The 19,090-nt window shown below is 43.7% G+C and overlaps 1 protein-coding gene across 1 annotated transcript in view; it reads left to right on the top strand.

Annotated features, from left to right (window-relative positions):
- Dnah11 (dynein axonemal heavy chain 11) overlaps positions 1-19,090 on the top strand; it is a 298,245-nt gene that overhangs the window by 170,842 nt on the left and 108,313 nt on the right. The window contains exons 50-55 of the mRNA XM_027416426.2: positions 1,161-1,322; positions 1,571-1,764; positions 4,846-5,008; positions 6,594-6,717; positions 7,322-7,464; positions 18,363-18,524. Of these exons, the coding sequence (XP_027272227.1) occupies positions 1,161-1,322; positions 1,571-1,764; positions 4,846-5,008; positions 6,594-6,717; positions 7,322-7,464; positions 18,363-18,524 (948 nt within the window). The remainder of the gene's footprint in view (positions 1-1,160; positions 1,323-1,570; positions 1,765-4,845; positions 5,009-6,593; positions 6,718-7,321; positions 7,465-18,362; positions 18,525-19,090) is intronic.

Here is a 19,090-nt window from a genome sequence, read left to right as displayed (position 1 = left end):
GCCTGCTTAACCTCCAGGTCCAGGCTGTCTGCTTCGCCTTCAATTCCCAGGGATGTAGTCTTGCCTGCTTAGCCTTCAAGCCCAGACTGCCTGGCGTATCCAATACCTGCAAACACTGTCAGCCTCTTACAGCTCAATTTTCCACAGTGTCCTCTGTGCTCTCCTGCGTGGGGAGCAAGCTGACTGTCCATGAGGCTGGAATCACCTGGACCCCAGATGCTAAAGGGCAGGGTTGGTGGGCAGAGGAGGCACAGTGAATCCTTGCTAATCATGGATCTGCCTTCCAAGGAGGACAATCTACATTTGATCGTGTGTGTGTGTGTGTGTGTGTGTGTGTGTGTGTGTGTGTGTGTGTAGTGAAAGGTTTCAACTGGCTGGTATCAAAGGATTAAAAACAAGGAAAGTCTGTGTCCTGTTGCTTTCTTTCTGTTTGTGCTTTGGTTTTTATAAAACCGGGTGGAGACTGAGATACATATGCAGAGGTGTGAGCTTTAGCTCCTGATGGCTCTTGAAATAGTTTTAGTTACATTCCTTAAAGTGGGTTTGATGAGGGAGCTGTAGAGCTGGATTGGCAGTTAAGAGAAATTGCAGCTCCTGCAGAGGTCCCAGGTTCTGTTCCTAGCTCTGACATGGTGGCTCACAACTATCTATAATTCCAGTTCTAAAGCTCTCACTCCCTCTTCCAGCCCCCTGGGGTATTGCTCATATGTGGTACACATCCATGCAAGCAAAACACCCATATACATAAAATAATAAATCTTTTTAAAGAAACATATATGATGAGGGAGAAAGATAACTCAGCAGCTGAGAGATCAGTTCTTCTAGAGGACCCAGGTTCAGTTCCCAGCACCCACACGGTGGTTCACAATCATCTGTAACTCCAGTTCCAGGGAATCTGATGTCATCTTCTGGCCTCCAAGGGCTCCAGGCACTGCTCATGTGGTGCACAGACATACATGCAGTTAAAACATTCATACACACTTTTTAAAAATGGGTATGATACTTGAATTTCTATGTACGTGTGCATACACACCATTCCTGTTTGTTTCTTTCAGGTTGCTAAATTCAGGGTAGAGTTAAGTAAATACTAGAAGTAGTGTTTATTTAGAATGGCATTGTCTTCTGAATTAAAGGTTCGTTTCCCAATTCCTCTCATAAAGGGGATTTTGTTCGCTTCTCCTGAGTGTTTAAAATGCCCAGAAGATTTAATATGCCTGTGGCTTCATGAATCATCCCGTGTTTACGGCGACAAACTGATAGACACAAATGACTGTGACTTGTTTCAGAGGAAACTGCTGGAAGCTGCCCACAAGCACTTTAAAGTAAGTGAGTGAAGGTGAGCGAAGGTGATCATAACTGTTCACTGGGCTCTGGCTGGACTCTGGTTGCAGATAAGCAAGCATACTTCCCTTTCCTACATTATCTGAGATTCACAGACATGCTGGGTCTGGAGTAAGGGACATTGTCCTCTCTACTCGTGCACAGACCTGCTGGCACAAGTAGGTCTCTTGGATAGGTCTCTGCCCAGGTAGGTGGCTCTCATGACAGTTTGTCCTTCGTTCTCCTGCAGGGTGCTGACAATAGTGTGCTGGTGCAGCAGCCTCTTATTTATTGCCACTTTGCCCATGGTGAGAAAGACCCATGTTACATGCCAGTGAAAGACTGGGAAGGGCTGAAGGCAATTCTTAGAGAAATGGTAGACAACTACAATGAGCTCCACTCTGCGATGCACCTGGTGCTGTTTGAAGATGCCATGCAACACGTGTAAGTTAGTTGGTCTCAGTGTCTTATCCATTCACAGTTGTTCTTATGACACTAAAATACACGTCACTGTTAACTGTGTCACAGTCTTGACTCCATACATGGAGGCAAACTATTTCCTAAAGGGCTACAGATCCATCAAAAAATGTTTTATTTCACTGCAGCCCTGTCAGAGAAGAGTACTAAGAAAGAGGAACAGAAAATGACTTGTGTGGGATTTGTGGGTAGGACTTGACTTAACATGGAATAAGCAGACTATATTGAATGCCTACTGCATTCTAGGAAATAACATGGCCAATTCCTTCGGTGTCCTACAGAATTAGTGAAAATAAAAGGGTGGGCATGTCCTCTTAAAAGAAAATTAAAGGAAGTTGCTTGTCTTGGGGTAGAGCTTGAGTGTCAAGGCTCACATTCCAGTCTGGGCGCCTCCACCCAATACCTTCTCCAGTGAGTATGTGAATGTTCCAAGTGAACATTTACCAGAACATGAACAAATGGGCAAGAAAAATGTCCCGAGAGTAACATGTTATGCCAAGAAGTAAAGCAGGTAGATGGCGGAAGAAGATGCAGGTTGAGAATACGATGCCTCATCCAAAATGCCTGGGGCCAGAAAGGTGTAGAGTTTCTGATATTTTCTTCAGGTTTTGAAGTGTATATGAAGTGAGACAACTTGGTGATAAGCCCCCAACCTAAACACAGCATCACTTTACTTTTCATATATTAAACTTTCCACACATCACCTCCAGGTAATTTTGTGCATTTTTGGTATAGCTGAGGTTTGACTGTACAATCTGTCTCCTAGACCCATAAAATGTTTTAGGTTATTAGAGCAGTTAAGATTTGGGGGGTAAAGGATGTTCAACCTGTATTGGGTTTCTGCAGGAGGAGATGGGCATTTAAGCTGAGATCTGTATGATTAGGGCAACTTATTATAGAAAGATTTGGGAGAAGCGGGTCGCAGAGAGCCATTGTGTCCCTGAACCATGAATGCTCAAATAACAGAGTTAAAGATCAAGGTGACTATAGCACAAGTAACATAGTTTAAAAACAAGACAGGCAAGTTATGAGGCTGGGGAGGCATAAATAGGCCTTATGTCCACAGAACAGTTTCTTATGAAGATAAAGAACCTTGAGAACAGGCTGCTGGGTAGGCTGTAGTACAGGAACTAACTGCTCATCTAAACAGTTTCAGTTGCCACCAAGCAGGAAGTCAATTGCATCTTCACAGCCAATACAACTCTCCTTGCCCAAGTCACACTCATTCTCGAAGGCCTTTCTAGGAAGTGACAATGGCTAAGAGTTCAAACTTAAAAAAAAAATCATAAAAAAATTAAAAATGAGAGAAATTATTCATGAAAGAAGTGAATCTGAATGGGGGAACTATAGTAAATTTAATTTTTAGAAGAGTTATTATAAAATGTTTAGTCTTGGGGCTAAAGGAAAATGCTAGGGGCCACCCCATCATCACTTACTGTGAGCATGCTAAGTATCAATATTTACACCTTTTCAGTGTAAATACCTTTTCAGTGACCCCTTAATTACACATCCCAGGGAGTTCAGGTGGAAACCAGGGAGTTATTAGTCACACTGGCAGCACATGTAACCAGGTGAAACCAATCCCCTCCAACACTGAGGGGAGAAACCTTTCCTATATTGGGAAGACTATCTTCAGTATGAGATTCTCTGTGGCCCAAACCACAAGGTGTTTCTTTGATCGGGGACTCTAAGAGTAAAGCTGATTGATCAACATTAGGGATGACCTAAGGGAGTGTCCATGAACTTTGAAGAAAGGGACATTGTCACTTAGTGAATCCTGTTAGATAAAAACCTGGAAACATGCCTTAAGATGCAACCAAACCTAACTTTGGACTTGAGGTTTCTCTTCTGCTGTATCTTTCCCAAGGCTATTTTGTTCCTGTGGTCACAGGAAATAAAATCTAAGGGAATCACCAAGCTTGTGGCACTAACCTGTCTTCTCAGTTACTGGAGACTTGAAGTGGTGTTACACACCCATCCTGGTTTAAGTGACTCCAGTTTAGTTTTCTAAGAACAAGAGTGATGGGGGCCATCCAGGGCTGGGATTTATTTCAGAAAAGCAAACATAATAACGTCCAGCTTTTGCAGCTAGACATCTACGTACTTTGTATTTTGTGGGTTGTTTCATTAATCTGTATAACTCATATATGAGCCATTTCTTTAATTAAACAAGTATTACTACACTAATGTTAAAACCAACATATTCATTCCTGGAAAAAGCAGCAATGATACTGTTAGTATAAACATCCAGATTCTCTAGACTAAAGTAGCATGAGGGGGTTGGCTGGTCTTGTGAGTAAGTTAACTTTCAGATAACAACAGCTAACCCTGTGGCTGCCTTTAGGGAAAGGGGAGCAAGAGTCATATCAAGAAACAAGTGATGGGGCTAGAGAGACAGCTCAGTGCTTAAGAATACTTTCTGCTTATGCAAAGGACCCCGGTTCAGTCCCCAACGCTGACATAATGGCTCACAGCCATTTTTAATTCTCCTCATTGGAGGGGGTGGGCAGAGGGGGGAATCCAACGCTTCTTCTCACCTCCTTAGACCCCAGGGAGATACTTGGCGTACATACATAGAAGCGGACAAAGTACTCACATAAAATAAAAACAAACGTGTTTTAGAGAAACACGTGGAGATTGTTTGTTGAGCCAAGCCAGACAATCCAATCCAGTTTTCTCTCCCTTTTTCTTTTTTTCCAAGTGGTTCTACAGCAAAGTTTGTATACAAAGGGAGATTTTCCCCAGGGGTCTTTGTACTGGGGGACATCCAGAGAATTTCTTGTTAATCAGAAATACAAACCTGAAGCTTACACATAGGCCTTGTGTATATTTTCAAGCAGGGTCATGCAGTGCGAGTCCAAATGTAATACCCGAGCAGCTTTATAGGCAAACATTACAAACCAGATGCTGTCCTTGACTGCGAAGCACGTGAACAAGGACAAAAATCATTCTGATAAAACTGGCATTTCCTCCCTACACATTCTTACAACCCAGGATGTTTTGATTTCATGACTCGATGGGGGGGGGGGGCACTGATTCTTTCTCCAGGTGTCGAATCAGCCGAATTCTTCGGACCCCTCAAGGCCATGCTCTCTTGGTTGGCGTTGGGGGCAGCGGCAAGCAGAGCCTGTCACGGCTGGCAGCTTACATCTGCAGCCTGGAGGTCTTTCAGATCACTCTGACTGAAGGCTATGGGACCCAAGAGCTTCGGGTGAGGAAAACCTGACTGGCAGAACAGTCACACATGGCTATCCACAGGGGATTAGGGCCGGGACGCTGTGAAATTTAAGGTGTGGGTGGTCATATTCCTTACATGACCTCAACATGGTCCCTTGCATTTTAAGTCATGTCTAGGTGGCTTACAACACCTAATCCAATATCAGTGCTGTTTGCTGTGTTGCAGTGCTTACAGGTAACCATGAGAAAGTCTGTAGGTGACAAGCACACACACACACACACACACACACACACACACACACACACACACACAATATGCCCTCAGGGTTTTTTTTCTTGTGTTTGTTTGCTTGCTTGCTGTTGTCTGAACCTGTGACTGTGGAGGGCTGATTGTATTTCTGGCCCCTTTGTCAGGCAGACAGGGCATAAGATGATAGTGAATCCATGTCAGCTCTGAGATGTAGATAGGGCCTCCCAACTGTATGGGAAGAGGGGCTCTTTCCAGAGGTAACTTCGATACTTTTGTCTTTATGATCAAATACATTAACACATTTCTAAATTTGTAATAGGCTCAATAACATGAACCTGGCTGAAGGAAAAAAAAAAAATTGTCTTAAACATACAAACATGTTTTTATTTTCTGCCTTAAATGAACTCAGTGTTCAGTATAGATGTTTACAAAGTGGAGTCAGAGATAGGTTGATAAACGGCAGTTTATTGGGGAAAAGCACTCACACAAGGGAGCCAGTGACCAGGTTTGCACCTGAGCAGGATGGACCCAGAAATGCTTCCTAGTCAGCTCAGCCAGGCGAAAGAGCCTCTCTCCTTCTTAAACCCATTTTATGTAACTCTGACCACACCCACTTGGTACCTCTTAATCAGGGTTTCTCCCTACAGTTCAGTGCTATTCATGTTCTTACATGACAAAGGGAAAAAAGAGAGACACTTCCTTTGTAATTCCAAGTAGGTTTCTTGTCCTGTGGATAAGAGCATGACAGCAAGCTGCAATGAGAACAGCATGCTTAGAAAACTACCCCCCCCCCCGTGTGTTTAGATTTTTGCTTTTTCAACCCATAGTAGTACTTACAAAATAATGCCTAGAATTAAACTTTTTTGTTGTTGTTTTGTTTTGATTTTTCAAGACAGGGTTTCTCTGTGTCGATTTGTAGGCCAGGCTGACCTCAAACTCACAGAGATCCGCCTGCCTCTGCCTCCCCAGTGCTGGGATTAAAGGTGTGTGTGCCACCACCACCTGGCTTGAGATTTAAACTTAAAAAAAAAATGCTTTTACTATTACTGACCAAATAATGAAGCTAAACTCCTTTTGGTGAGCAGAGGACTGTCACTGCACTGCTTGACAGAGGCGTCACTGAGATCACATCCTCCTTATCAGGCATGGCTCAGCAGCAGCCTGTTTTCATCCACAGACTCTTCTAAAGTCACATGCTGCTCACCAGTAAATGCCAGAATTGGAGGTGATGTGACGGGTCACTGGGAGGAGAGCCACAGCGACTGCCCCACATCCCCTGTACCTTTTTCCTCCCAACACCCGGCCACACACTCCCTACCTCCCATCTGCATTTGAACAAAGCATGAGCGATGACTTCCTCTCCTTACAGGTAGATCTGGCCAATTTGTGCATCAGAACCGGAGCCAAGAACATGCCCACCGTGTTCCTGCTGACAGATGCCCACGTTCTAGACGAGAGCTTCCTGGTGCTGATTAATGACTTGCTGGCATCGGGTGATTAAATGGACACATTTCTTGAAAGATCTTTCCACATGACGAATTATCTGTAGTCTCAATGAACTTTAAAGAGAGATAATTTATCTTGGAGATGTTTGCTAGGGCAGTCTTTGGGGAGAAAGCTATAAACCTAACTAATTTGAACTATATTGCTTTCTTAGTCAGCTTATGGATGAGAGGTGCCTCTAGCAGGCTCCAACTGAAGTAAATGTTATTATTCCTCCTTGTGCAGCTCTAGAGTGTATGCTGGGCTAGGGGATGGGTGTGAGGGGTCCAGTAGGGCATGGGTCAACTGTGGATGTAGGGGATCTAGAGAGCGTGCAGGTCCAGTGGGATACAGGTCTAGGGGCTACGTGGGTTAGTAGGTGTGAATGTCCAGTGGGGGGCGGGGGTCTAGAGAACATACAGTTCTAGTGAGTGTGCTGCTAACTGCTTGCTCTCAGTGAGTTCTGTATCAGAGCAAAAGGCAAAGGAAGATACTTCTAATTTCAAACTTTGTCTTTACATGGAGATTCATCTTAGCATTTCAAACATTAGAAAACCCATTGTAAAATGCAAATTGCACCATCATTGTGTAATTCCGTCCATTCTTTGGGGGTAGGTGACATCTCAGATCTGTTCAGTGATGAAGATGTAGACAAGATAGCTTCTGGGATTCGGAATGACGTTCGTGGTCTCGGCATGGTGGACTCCAGGGAAAACTGCTGGGCGTTCTTTTTGGCCAGAGTCCAACTACAGCTCAAAGTAAGGAGCATTCCCTTTTATCTGTGTATTGCTTTAAAGCTGCTGGTGGCATTCCAACTCGACCAGGGTTTATATCATGGGTTTGAGCTTCAGGGACTTCTTTTGAAGGAACAGGCGCATTTTTCCAGGCCGGGTCTAGAGTGTGTCCCTGGGCCCAGCTATAGTGCCGAGCTCCTGAGGAGCCCTGGGCTGAGCAGTATGTACCACGTGCTATTAAAGCCATGTTCCTCTGTCCTAGAGGAGCTGATATTATAGGAGGTAAAGAATGTCACTAAGAACTGTCCTATGGGACAAGTGTAAATAGCCCTGTGGGACAGCAGGAAGCAACAGCCTTCTTCTTAATGGGAGCAGGTGTTGTCACGGAGGAATTGTGTTCCATTGTCTAGTACTTCTGTCTGTCTCAGGGAACAGCAGACTGCATGCGACCCGACTAGTAAGGGTCAAAATCCAAGATTCTCAGGATGATTTCCACAAAGTGTGTGTTGCTATTATTAGTTTCAATGTTAACCACAGCAAGTTAGGTACTATTTGGTTTTTAAGGCTTTCTGGAATAAATTCCTTACTTTATATGGTGAAGAGTAAGCTGAGAGACATCAGTTTATTTTGTCCCCAAAGACGGCTTTATCTTAGTACAGTCTGTTTCTTTCTTAGCAGCTTCATGCATCAGCTATATTACATCCGGAATAGCCATGGTTGCTGGGTCTCCTTCAGATTCGCCATTCTGGTTCCTTGCTAAGCAGCTTCCTTTGGTTCCGCCATTATACTATGCAAAGTAGCAACACTTACTTACATATTCTAATATCTAATTACTGCCTCTGATCAAACTTCCCCTTACTCTCCTGTGTTCATATGTGTGAACAAGCACTAGAATCATACCGTCACATTCTGACACCATCTTAATTCTGACTAAATCATGCTAAATAGTCATTTTCTGTAAGGGTGTATTGGATTTTATGATGTAATGCATTGTTCTATTGTTCTCATAAACTATCTGATTTTGTTTCAGGAAAAGTGCTATCTTTTAATTTTTGTGGCTAGCAGCTATCTCAGCTTCCACCTTACAGATTTTGTTGTTGGTTTTCATGTATATGTGTGAGTGTGTTCATGTGGGGCGTGTATATATAGCTGTACATGGGTACACACAGGTTTACACTGATGTATGCATGTGGGTTAAAGGTCAGAGAGCAACCCTGTGTCATTCCTCCAGTGCCTTCCACCTTTTATTTTTCAGACAAGGTCTCTCAGTGCCCTGGAGCATCACCAGGTAGGCTAGGCTGGCTGACCAGGGCTTCTAGGAATTTACCTAGAAGGCTCCCATTTCACCCTTGCTGGGATTACACATGCAGCTTTAATTTTGCTATTTGAGACCTGGTTTTGTGGCCTGTGCTAGCCTCAAACTTATAACCTTCTGGCTTTGGCCTTCCAAGTGTTGGGGTTGTAGGCCTGCATCACCTGCCTAGACCCTCTCCAAGCAGTTTCTTTATATATTTTTTATTTAAATGAGAGACAATCTTATTTTACATATCAATCCCAGTTACCTCTCCTTCCCATCCTCCCATGCCCCCCACCAACCCCCCATCCCACCCCTATTCACTCCCCAGGGAAGGAGAGGCCTTCCATGAGGGATTATCAAAGTCTGTCACATCATTTGGGGCAGGGCCTAGGCCCTCCCCCATGTATATAGGCTGAGAGAGTAGCCCTGTATGTGAACTGGGCTCCCAAAGTCCATTTGTGCACTAGGGAGAAATACTGGATCCACTTCCAGAGGTCCCACAGACTGCCCAGGCCTCCTAACTGACATCCACATTCAGTGGGCCTGATTCAGTCCTATGCTGGTTCCCCAGCTGTCAGCAGTTTCTAGGAGTTGTTTGATGTCATCTAGCCTGCAGGCAAAGACTGTTTTTTGACTGTGCAGCCTATTCCCATTGTTCTTGTAAGGACTGCAGAAAAGCAGTCTAAACAGCGGCGCTAACAGCGATTGTTTCTGGATCCTGACTTGAGCAGGGAGTTTCTGATGTTTCCTGGGAATGTATCCTATGGGCTCCTGATTTCACACATCCATTTTGTCAAGGAGGTCTCTGCTGAATTCCTTTTCAGTATCTGTTGAGATAATTACATAGTTTTTCTTGTGCTTATTAGTATTCCCAGGGTTAAGACGGACACCAGTGTTCTGCATTTTCATATCATCATAGCCATCAGTCTCGCTTTATACATTTCTTTCATTCTACATACTAGCAAAGCTTGCTGAGGCAGAGATCTGCTTCTGGCCTTCTCAATCTGATGACCTCTTCACCCAAGGGAGAGCCAACATGCAAAAACAGCCCGCCGACCAGCTTTGCAATGAAATAGTAGCTTCATTCTTTGAACTTTGAACTTGGTATCTGACCCTCGTCTTTGGATCTTAAAAAGCTTCCACATTACTCTGCTGTCTTCACATACCATGTGATTTATCAGGTCAGGCAACAGACTGGATTTCTGATCGGTTGGTATCTCCCTTGCCAGCACTGCTGACTAGACAAGTTGGGCAGCTAACGGTATCACAAGGGTTGCTGGTACCACCCACCCATCCACTCATGCTCACCACCTGGTATTGGTTTGTTGGACATGCAAGGCTGAGATAGTCTGTTAGCATGTAGATGTTGTCCTCTGAGTCCCATAAGGCAGGCTTCTCCCCATTACCAGTGTCCTTGGATTGCTGCAGAGGAGCCAGTGAACCACTGCCAAATGTTTCTCTCCCCCTCCAGTGTAGATACGAGCCTCCCTACAGGTTCCTTGTCTTGTCCTAGAAGACCAGGGTTAACCCAGGAAAGTTTGTTTCCCTTCCTGACCATGTATGATACGGGCAGCACTTGGCTTATTTATCAACATCTACTGTGTCCAGATTTAGATATGTAGCTGCTTCACGATATGTCTGTCTGTCGAGGTATAGGTAGAAAAACCCGTTTCTGTTAATATAAGAAACACCAGTCATTGTAGAGAACTTAAGAACTGAGAGCCACATGAAGAGAATAAAAACTCTAATTGTATCATCTAGAGATCACACACTGATAAGCTGCACCCAAGTTTCCAGCATGTGAACACTCTGTGTCTATATGTAATGAGTATGCATCCAGGAAGGCTTCAGGTAATATCTCCCTTAATGGTTTTTTTTTTTTTTTTTTAATTTTCTTAGGTTAGAAAGCCCACCCAGAAAGAAAGTTAAATGGTTCAGGAATTTGATGTACAGAATGGACTATTTAATGCCAATGTGCTCTGCCCTAAATAACCACCTATATTTATTAGGAACTGACTGCTTGTCAGATTTCCTTTTGATTTTTACTGATATGGAGGAATTTTTATGGAGTGAGGAGTATATGCCTGTAATATACCTTCCTGTTCGCTGTGTTGCTTACTTTTATCAAATTTTATCATAATTCTGCTAACGTTCTTTATAGTGGCCTCTGTTTACATTTATGAATATTTTTAACTCAGATATTTTCTTTGTAACTTTTTTTTCTTCACAACTTTAGAGCTAAGACTTCTAAAGGAAGCATTTCTGCAAGACATTGTTTAAAAATATTATCCCCAAATTTTTTATTTAAATTTAGAAACAAGCTTGTTTTACACGCCAATCCCAGTACTCTCTCCCTCCCCTCCTCCCCTGCACCCACCAACTCCCTATCTCATTCCCTTTCTGCTCCCCAGGGAGGTGAGGCCTTCCATGGGGGATCTTCATAGTCTGTCATATCATTTGGAGCAGGGCCTAGGCCCTCCCCGATGTGTCTAAGCTGAGAGAGTATTTCTCTATGTGGAATGGGCTCCCAATGTCTATTCATGTACTAGGGACAAATACTGATCTACTACCAGAGGCCCAATAGGTTGCCCAGTCCTCCTAACTGACACCCACAATCGGGGGTCTGGGTCAGTCCTATGCTGTTTTCTCAGCTATCAGTCTGGGGTCCATGAGCTCTCTTTTGTTCAGGTCAGCTGTTTCTGTGGGTTTCTCCAGCCTGGTCTTGACCCCTTTGCTCATCACTCCTCCCTCTCTGCAACTGGATTCCAGGAGTATGGCCCAGTGTTTAGCTGTGGGTGTCTGCTTCTGCTTCTATCAGCTACTGGATGAAGGCTCTAGAATGGCATATAAGGTAATCATCAATCTCATTATTGGGGAAGGGCATTTAAGGTATCCTCTCTACTATTGCTTAGATTGTTAGTTGGGGTCATCCTTGTGGCTCTCTGGGCATTTCCCTAGTGCCAGATTTCTCTTTAGACCTATAATGGCTCCTTCTATCATGGTATCTCTTTTCTTGCTCTCCTCTGTTCTACCCCTGACTCAATCTTCCTGCTCCCTCATGTCCTCCTCTCCCTCCTCTTCTCCCCTTCTATTTCTTCTAACTCCCTCTCCCCTCCCCCCCATGCTCCCAATCTGTGGTACATTTGCACAATGTACACATTACACTCATCGGGGAAAAAAAAACAAAAAACAAAAAACAAACAAACAAAAAAAAAACAAAAAACAATGGAATCTTGAAATCTGAAGGCAAATGGATGGAACTAGAAGAAACCATCCTGAGTGAGGTAACCCAATCACAAAAAGACAAGCATGGTATGTACTCACTCATATATGGATTTTAGACATAAAGCAAAGGTTTACCAGCCTACAATCCACACTGCCAGAGAAGCTAGGAAACAAGGAAGACCTGAATTTGCTTTAAATTGAAATGCTTTTAATGTTTATTCCTAGATTTTTTTTATATAGTATAAGGTGATTTTATTGTATTTTTAGCATGAAAAATTCCCCCAGGACTCTTATAACATAATCTCTCCTTCAACTAGCTGATTTTTGAAATCTATGTATGTCTGCATTTAGTCAGAGTGTCTTTAGTTGGCCTTTGATAATGTGGCTTTCATATTCATTTTACACCTTTTTACATTGATTTCTTATCTGGGTATTTTGTAGTGTCTCTCCCTCCTGCTGTGTTCCTAACAGACACTGTGGATTCCTAAGAAAGTCAGTGGATGGAGGGAAGGAGGCATGGGTGAGCACTTTTTAAACCAGCTATCCCCTTGTATGTTCATTAACCCATTAGGCTCTGCAGTTTGTTCTTCAGGAGTTGTTAGGAACAAAGGTACATAATTTTATTTTGTCCTCTTTTTTTCTCTGTGTGTATAAATATATGTGTGTGTATGCATCTGTGCATGTGAATACCTGTGTGTGCATGTGTGTATGTGAGTGTGTGGTGTAGACAAGTGTGTACATGTGTATGTGGGGGGGTGCACATGTGAAAGCCAGAGATTGATTGACTGATGCTGGATGTTTCCATCTGACACTGCCTTATTTTGAGATAGACTTCCACTAAACTTGGGAGTTTCCCTTTCAGCTGGACTGGCTGGCCAGCAGGACCCTAAGATTGACCTGTCTCCTAATCCCTTGCCCCAAACACGAGGTTCACAGACACACATGGCCACAAATGGCTTTTATGTAGGGTGCTGGGAATCCGAACCTTGGCCTTCATCTTTGCACAGCAAGCACACTTTGCCCACTGAGCTATCTCCCCAACACCATCTTTCTAATATTTTGCCCTCTTTATATATATATATATATATATATATTATATATATATATATATATCCTCAGGAGTTGAAACTCTCAGGCGCTGTAGTGATCAGTCTTCCAGTCTTTATTTTAATGGACTGTGATCAGAGTTCTGTCAGCAGGTATGGGATGAATTGTTGACTTGACATACTATGATATCTTTTAAGAAGAGTTATAGTTAACAGCATTTCCTCTTTTATGCTTTCATCCTGGTCTTTCTGTTGTAGATTTCCATCCTTTTTCTCCCTCTAGCCTCTTCAGGCACCAAGGAGGTTCTTAGTCATTTCTTCAAATTTTTATATTCATTTCAGTTTGGAACAGTTCTTCCTTTCACTTCAAGATTTTTCGAGTCCTCTTGGCTTTATATTGTGTATGTCCCACTTGGGCTGTGTTCCCTCTCTTCTTCCCTCTTAGATGGAAGAGAGGACACTTCATATTTGCGGCCCGGGAATCAGGTACAGCCAGGGATTTGCTCTCAGATTGTATTCTTGTGTGTCATAGGAAGCCAAACAGTCACAATAGAAGTGCTGAGTAGCTCTCACAGCCAACCAGCCATGGTGCTGTAATTTCCATATATTGCATTTGTTTGTTTTGCACTGGAAGCTCAAGCCCAATAGGAAATCAGATACTGCACACCTTACTGGGTGTCATTGTGTCTGCATTTGCTTGAGGGTCAGAGTGTCCAGTTCCTACTCAAGAGGTCATCGAATATGGATTCATCCATGGGAAGGCTGTCTTCACCCTTCCTGCCGGCAATTATAACTCTTGCCTTGATGAGAAGAAGAAGTCAAGGGCTGGCCAACTGGGGCTCTGACAGCCCCCTGTTCTTCCAGAGTCTTGCTTGTTGGGACCACGCTCTCTCAGCACTGTGCCTCCCAATTTTCTATGATTGTTGGTAAATTGCAAAGAAATTAAGAAGACAAAAAAATGCTATCTGTATTAGTTAATTTACTGTTGCTGTGATAAAATACCAAGCCCAACAAGACTTTAGAGGAGAAAAGGGTTTTTTTGGGTTTATGACTACAGAGGCATGGAGTCCTTCCTGACAGAGAAAGCATGGGAACAAGGACAGCAGTCAGGGAGAGCAGGAAGCTGGCTATAGTGGGAAATTACCAATACGGAGTCAGGTAGAAATATAAGGGTATTTAATAGGGAAAAGCCTTACTTACAGAGCGAACCAGCCAGCCGGTTGTAGTCTGTACAGCAAGCAGCAAAGAGAGAAACCGAAACCGAAACCGAAACGCAGTCCCCCTACTCACTCTGACCACGCCCCTAAGAAGGCGTGGCTACAGCTTCCCCTACAGCTGGCTGGTCACATTTTTATCCATACAAAAGGAGGAGGGGGGGAGAAGAAGAGGACGAGGAAGGAGGATGAGAAGGAAGAAGAAGAAGAAGAAGAAGAGGAGGAGGAGGAGGAGGAGGAGGAGGAGGAGGAGGAGGAGGGACAAAGCTATAAAATAAACCCTGAAAGCTTGACCCCCCAGTGACACATTTCCTTCTGCTATTTTCCATCTCCTAAAATTATCTGGATACTGGGGACCCAGCATTCAAATACAAGAGCCTATGAGGAATCTTTCTTACTATTTTATGTTGTATGTCTAAGCTTTAAAAGCTTTGCTATGTAATAAGCCAGAATAACCTCAAAGATTTATGACACAGATATTAGTATTTTATTTGCCCAAATGGAGCTTTTCAAACTACTACCTGTTTATGCCTTCATTTGGCCATTTGCCACTCAACAAGTGTTTATTGGGGGCCTGTGTTGTGCTGGATTTGGGGGATAAGGCAGGGGTATGGACAACCAAGCCCCAGCTCACGGAGCCCACCTCACTCTGGCAAGGACAAACATTTAGTCTAACAGCTACATTAACTAGTATGAACTTACAGCTAAGTATGTGAGAAGCAGATTAGAAGCTGTAACAGAAAGCTTCTTGATAAAGTCTTCCTAGGTGAGCCTGTGTATGTCTCAGCACATAAGCACATGTATAGATTGTGGATGCCAGAGGGCAATCCTGGGTATCATTCTTCAGGTGCTGTCTACAATTTTTGGTTTTTGTTTTTTGAGACAGGGTCTTGCTGGCTTAGAGCTCTTTAAGTAGGCTAGAGAGAGCTCTCCAAATAGCCAGACAGCTCCAGAAATATGCCCCCCCATCTCTGCCTCCCCAGTCCTGGGATTGCAAGACTGTACCACTATACCTGGCATTTTTTTTTTAAATATGGTGGTTTCTGGGATTGAACTAAAGTTTTTCTTGCTTGCAAAGCAGACACTTGAATCACTGAGCCATCCCCACCAAACCCTTTCAAGAAACTTTTAACACCAACAGTGAAAGGCTGAATCTTAGAATAAAGGTCGTCACTTGACACAGAATGGACTTTGCACTTAGAAAAGTATTCTGTGTTCATAGTACTGTGCTAGTGTTTAGATCTGCGGTTTTCCAGAAGAGTGAGAGGCCTGTGCTTGCACATATGGAGGAAGGTGGCATGGTAATGCCAGCTGCTCTCAGTGGAGCCCCCAGAAACTACATGAGAGGTCTCAAATATTGACCCATTTACAAGAACAATAGGTGACAACTTTCTTTTTAAAAGAATAACAAAAATGGATGCTATGCAGTCAAGGAGCTGCAGGTTGGCTTGCAAAGCAATACGTGTTCACCACAAGCCCAGGTGACAAGCAATGAGCTCCACCTCCTGCCTCTACATCTCAGGATCAGATGTGCTCTCTGCTGTGGAGATTGCATGTTTAAGTTCTAGGACAGGCTCCAAAGCAATACAGAGAAACCCTGTCTCGAAAAACCAAATAAATAAATAAATAAATAAATAAATAAATAAATAAATAAAATGGAAGTATGGGCTAAGGAGATATCCCAGTAGATAAAGCAGTCTCCATGTATGTGTGAGGACCATATATGCTCTAATCCCCAGAACCTACATAAATCTGAGTGCGGAGCACAGGCCTGGAATCCCAGAGCTGCTACAGTGAGAAGGGGCGTGGAGTCAAAAGAATCCCATAAGCTCCTAGGCCAGCTGCTCTGGCTTATACAGCAGCAAACAAGCGAGGGGACCCTGTCTCTTCTACAAGGTAGAAGTCACGGACAGACATGTGCACTGTGCTATAGGCTTACCTGTGCTCCTCTCTCTCTCTCTCTCTCTCTCTCTCTCTCTCTCTCTCTCTCTCTCTCTCTCCCTCCTCCCCTCTCTCTCTCTCTCTCACTCCCTCCCTCCCTCATTCTCCCCTTCCCTCTCTCTTGCATGCATACAAGAAACAAAGAATGAATTGAAATCCTCTGTTAATAAATATTACTTTTAAGGAAAATCTGAAACGCTCAGTGTTACCAAGTCAGAAGTTCAGGGATGACTTTACTGTGTGCTTCACAAAGCAGGTGCTCAAATCAGAATGTCTGATATGTTTATACTGTGCTGTTGGATCTTTTAAAAAGAATTGAAATTAACAGCTGATTAGATGGGGGCTGATACAGGAAGACATGGGGAAGATGATAAAGTGAGAGTTTCCAAACAGAAAATGTGTTCTATAATAAAAACTCCATTCCATCGGGGCTGCCTCAGCAAGACTCGGGGCTTATTATTCTTGAAATATACTGGGGCTTTGGATGATAAATGCAAACATAAGTTATGGATAGGTGCTTTGGAAGTAAATATGTGGGAGGATTTCTTCTACCTGAGAATAAACTACATCAGCTGGAAAAAAAATACAGTGACTGTAGCAATTCAAATTTCCATTAAAAGATGAAATGGCTTGAGTCCTGTTAGGGATACACAAATAAATATGTACTCAAGAAGGGATTGTATCTACAGGAAATTGAAACATGCTACAAAGCATGGTGAAATGTGGGTTGTCACAAATGGGTTATCATGCCTGTAGGGGAAAGGGGAGGAAGGAGTAGAAAATTCTAGGTATGGATCCCCAAAAGTTCTTGACACCCCAATGTTAGAGCTGTAGGAGATGCATCAATGGTGATTTGGGGGTTTGCTTTTAGCACTTGGGAGAACTTGGCTTTAGAAACAGCACAGCTGCTTGGGGCACTTGTTTTCTATCTAGCTAACTTCTTCCTGTCCCGACCGACGGTTCACTTGCCATTCCCAGGCAAATTTTTTGGATGGCAAAGTGGCTATTTTGGTGAATCTAGGTACTTACTTAAAAGTAGGTAAGCGGTACAGTTATTTTTTTCTAACACACACTACCTTGAGATTAACTTTGAGGCAAGGAAGTCTAATTCTGAACCCTGGTTCCCAAAGCTTGTTGACTAACAAGCCTTGCAGCCTGGCCTGTGGGTCCCCTTGGTCCAATTCCCATCTTTTGGAGACCTGACTAGTGCTCATGTCTTAGCAGAGTTACCATGGTGGGGTGTATTTGACCTTCTCTGGGGGGGTCCTGGTTACAAGAAGTCTCTGGCTAAGGGTAGAATCATTAGGACACTTCAATATGTAGGCTTTCCTGTCTTGGCCACACATGAGTGGAGATGCAGGTACAATGTTTCTGTTGTGACTCAAGCGTCTTACTTCACGAGTAATGATACTAAAAAGTCATCCAGCCAGTAAAGAGCTTGCTATGCTAACTTGCCAACCTGAGTTCAATCCCTGGAACCGATGTAAAAGTCAAAGGAGAAAACTAACTCCACAAATCGTCCTCTGACTTTCACATACATGCTAACACACACACATACACATACACACATACCATATACATGCACAATAATAATAAAATTTATTTTTAAAAGTCATGTCTTGCATCAAAAGTGATGCCTGGCAAAGAGTTTGTGATTGTGAGAGAGTGTCTAAGAGCTCCTAGTAGCTGGGTTGCTACTGGTTCCTGTGGGAGTCCTCAAATGCCAGTGCCCCCACCCCTACTCCAGCATGCATGTCCAATTGGATGCCTCAGCTGTCAATCAAAGCCCTTTGAAAAGGGAGCACTTACATGCACACCAGCATAGCCTGAAACATTGAGAGTAAATTATGGGCAAGACAACATGTTCAGTCTTTCTGTTTGTTTGGTTTTGGTCTTTGGTTTTTCCAGACAGGGTTTTCCTGTGTAGCTTTGGAGCCTGTCCTGGAACTTGCTTTGTAGACCAAGCTGGTCTTGAACTCATAGAGATTCACCTGCTTCTGCCTCCCTAGTGCTGGGATTAAAGGCACCACTGCCTCCGGGGCTTGTTTGTTTCTTAGAAAATAGTTAGGGTAACTGACCAGTGTGACTAGCCACGCCTCTTCTCTCATTGTCTGAGATTGCAGTGTCCCTTTTAGCACACTCATCACTCTTCAGTGTCTGACCTGTCCCCACTCACCGTTCACACCCTTGTCTCCGCAGATGGTGTTTTGTTTCTCACCAGTTGGTCACACCCTGCGAGTTAGAGCCCGGAAGTTCCCAGCCATAGTTAACTGCACAACTATTGACTGGTTCCATGCATGGCCACAGGAGGCTCTGGTCTCAGTTAGCAGGAGGTTCATTGAAGAAATAGAGGGGCTTGAGGTACGTACCTACATTGTGTCATCCTGAGGTGAGTAGGCACCCAGGCGTGCAAGAGTCTCGGTACACTATCGGCAGGCAAAATATCAGCCATTGTCACTTTTAGAAATGTATACCTGTTTGCTTCTTTTATGTTGTTTTCCATTCTTTCTGGCTTTTTGTACATCGTCAGGGATGGAACTCTGGCCTTCTGGGGTTATGGGTTATATTTGTCCCTTCTTGATAAGGTTGGTACCTCTACATTTTCAAATGTCTGTGTGAAACAAGTGGCAACAACAAAATACCCTTCCACCACTCAGGTACACAGACAGAGTAAAGAAAGTAACTGTGAAGCAAGACCCCAGATATCCCAGATGGGAAGCTGGGCTCTCGTGCCTTTCTGGTTAGGGAGACTCTGTTGGAGCATGTCACCAGAGAGCTGTGTCCTTACCTCCCTTTGAGCAATCAGGTGGGAGTACCCAGAGCAGGCCCAGAACTACTGGAAGGGACAGAAAAGAAGTTAATGTCTCAATCAGTCCTCATCATCTCCTCTACTGCAGATCCATCCCCACCCCCTTCCAAAGTAGCAT

Source organism: Cricetulus griseus, chromosome 5 (genome assembly GCF_003668045.3).
Source record: "Cricetulus griseus strain 17A/GY chromosome 5, alternate assembly CriGri-PICRH-1.0, whole genome shotgun sequence".
Classification (NCBI taxonomy): Eukaryota; Metazoa; Chordata; class Mammalia; order Rodentia; family Cricetidae; genus Cricetulus; species Cricetulus griseus.
The sequence above is the reverse complement of the archived record's forward strand: the minus strand, read 5'-3'. Positions and strand labels throughout refer to the sequence as shown.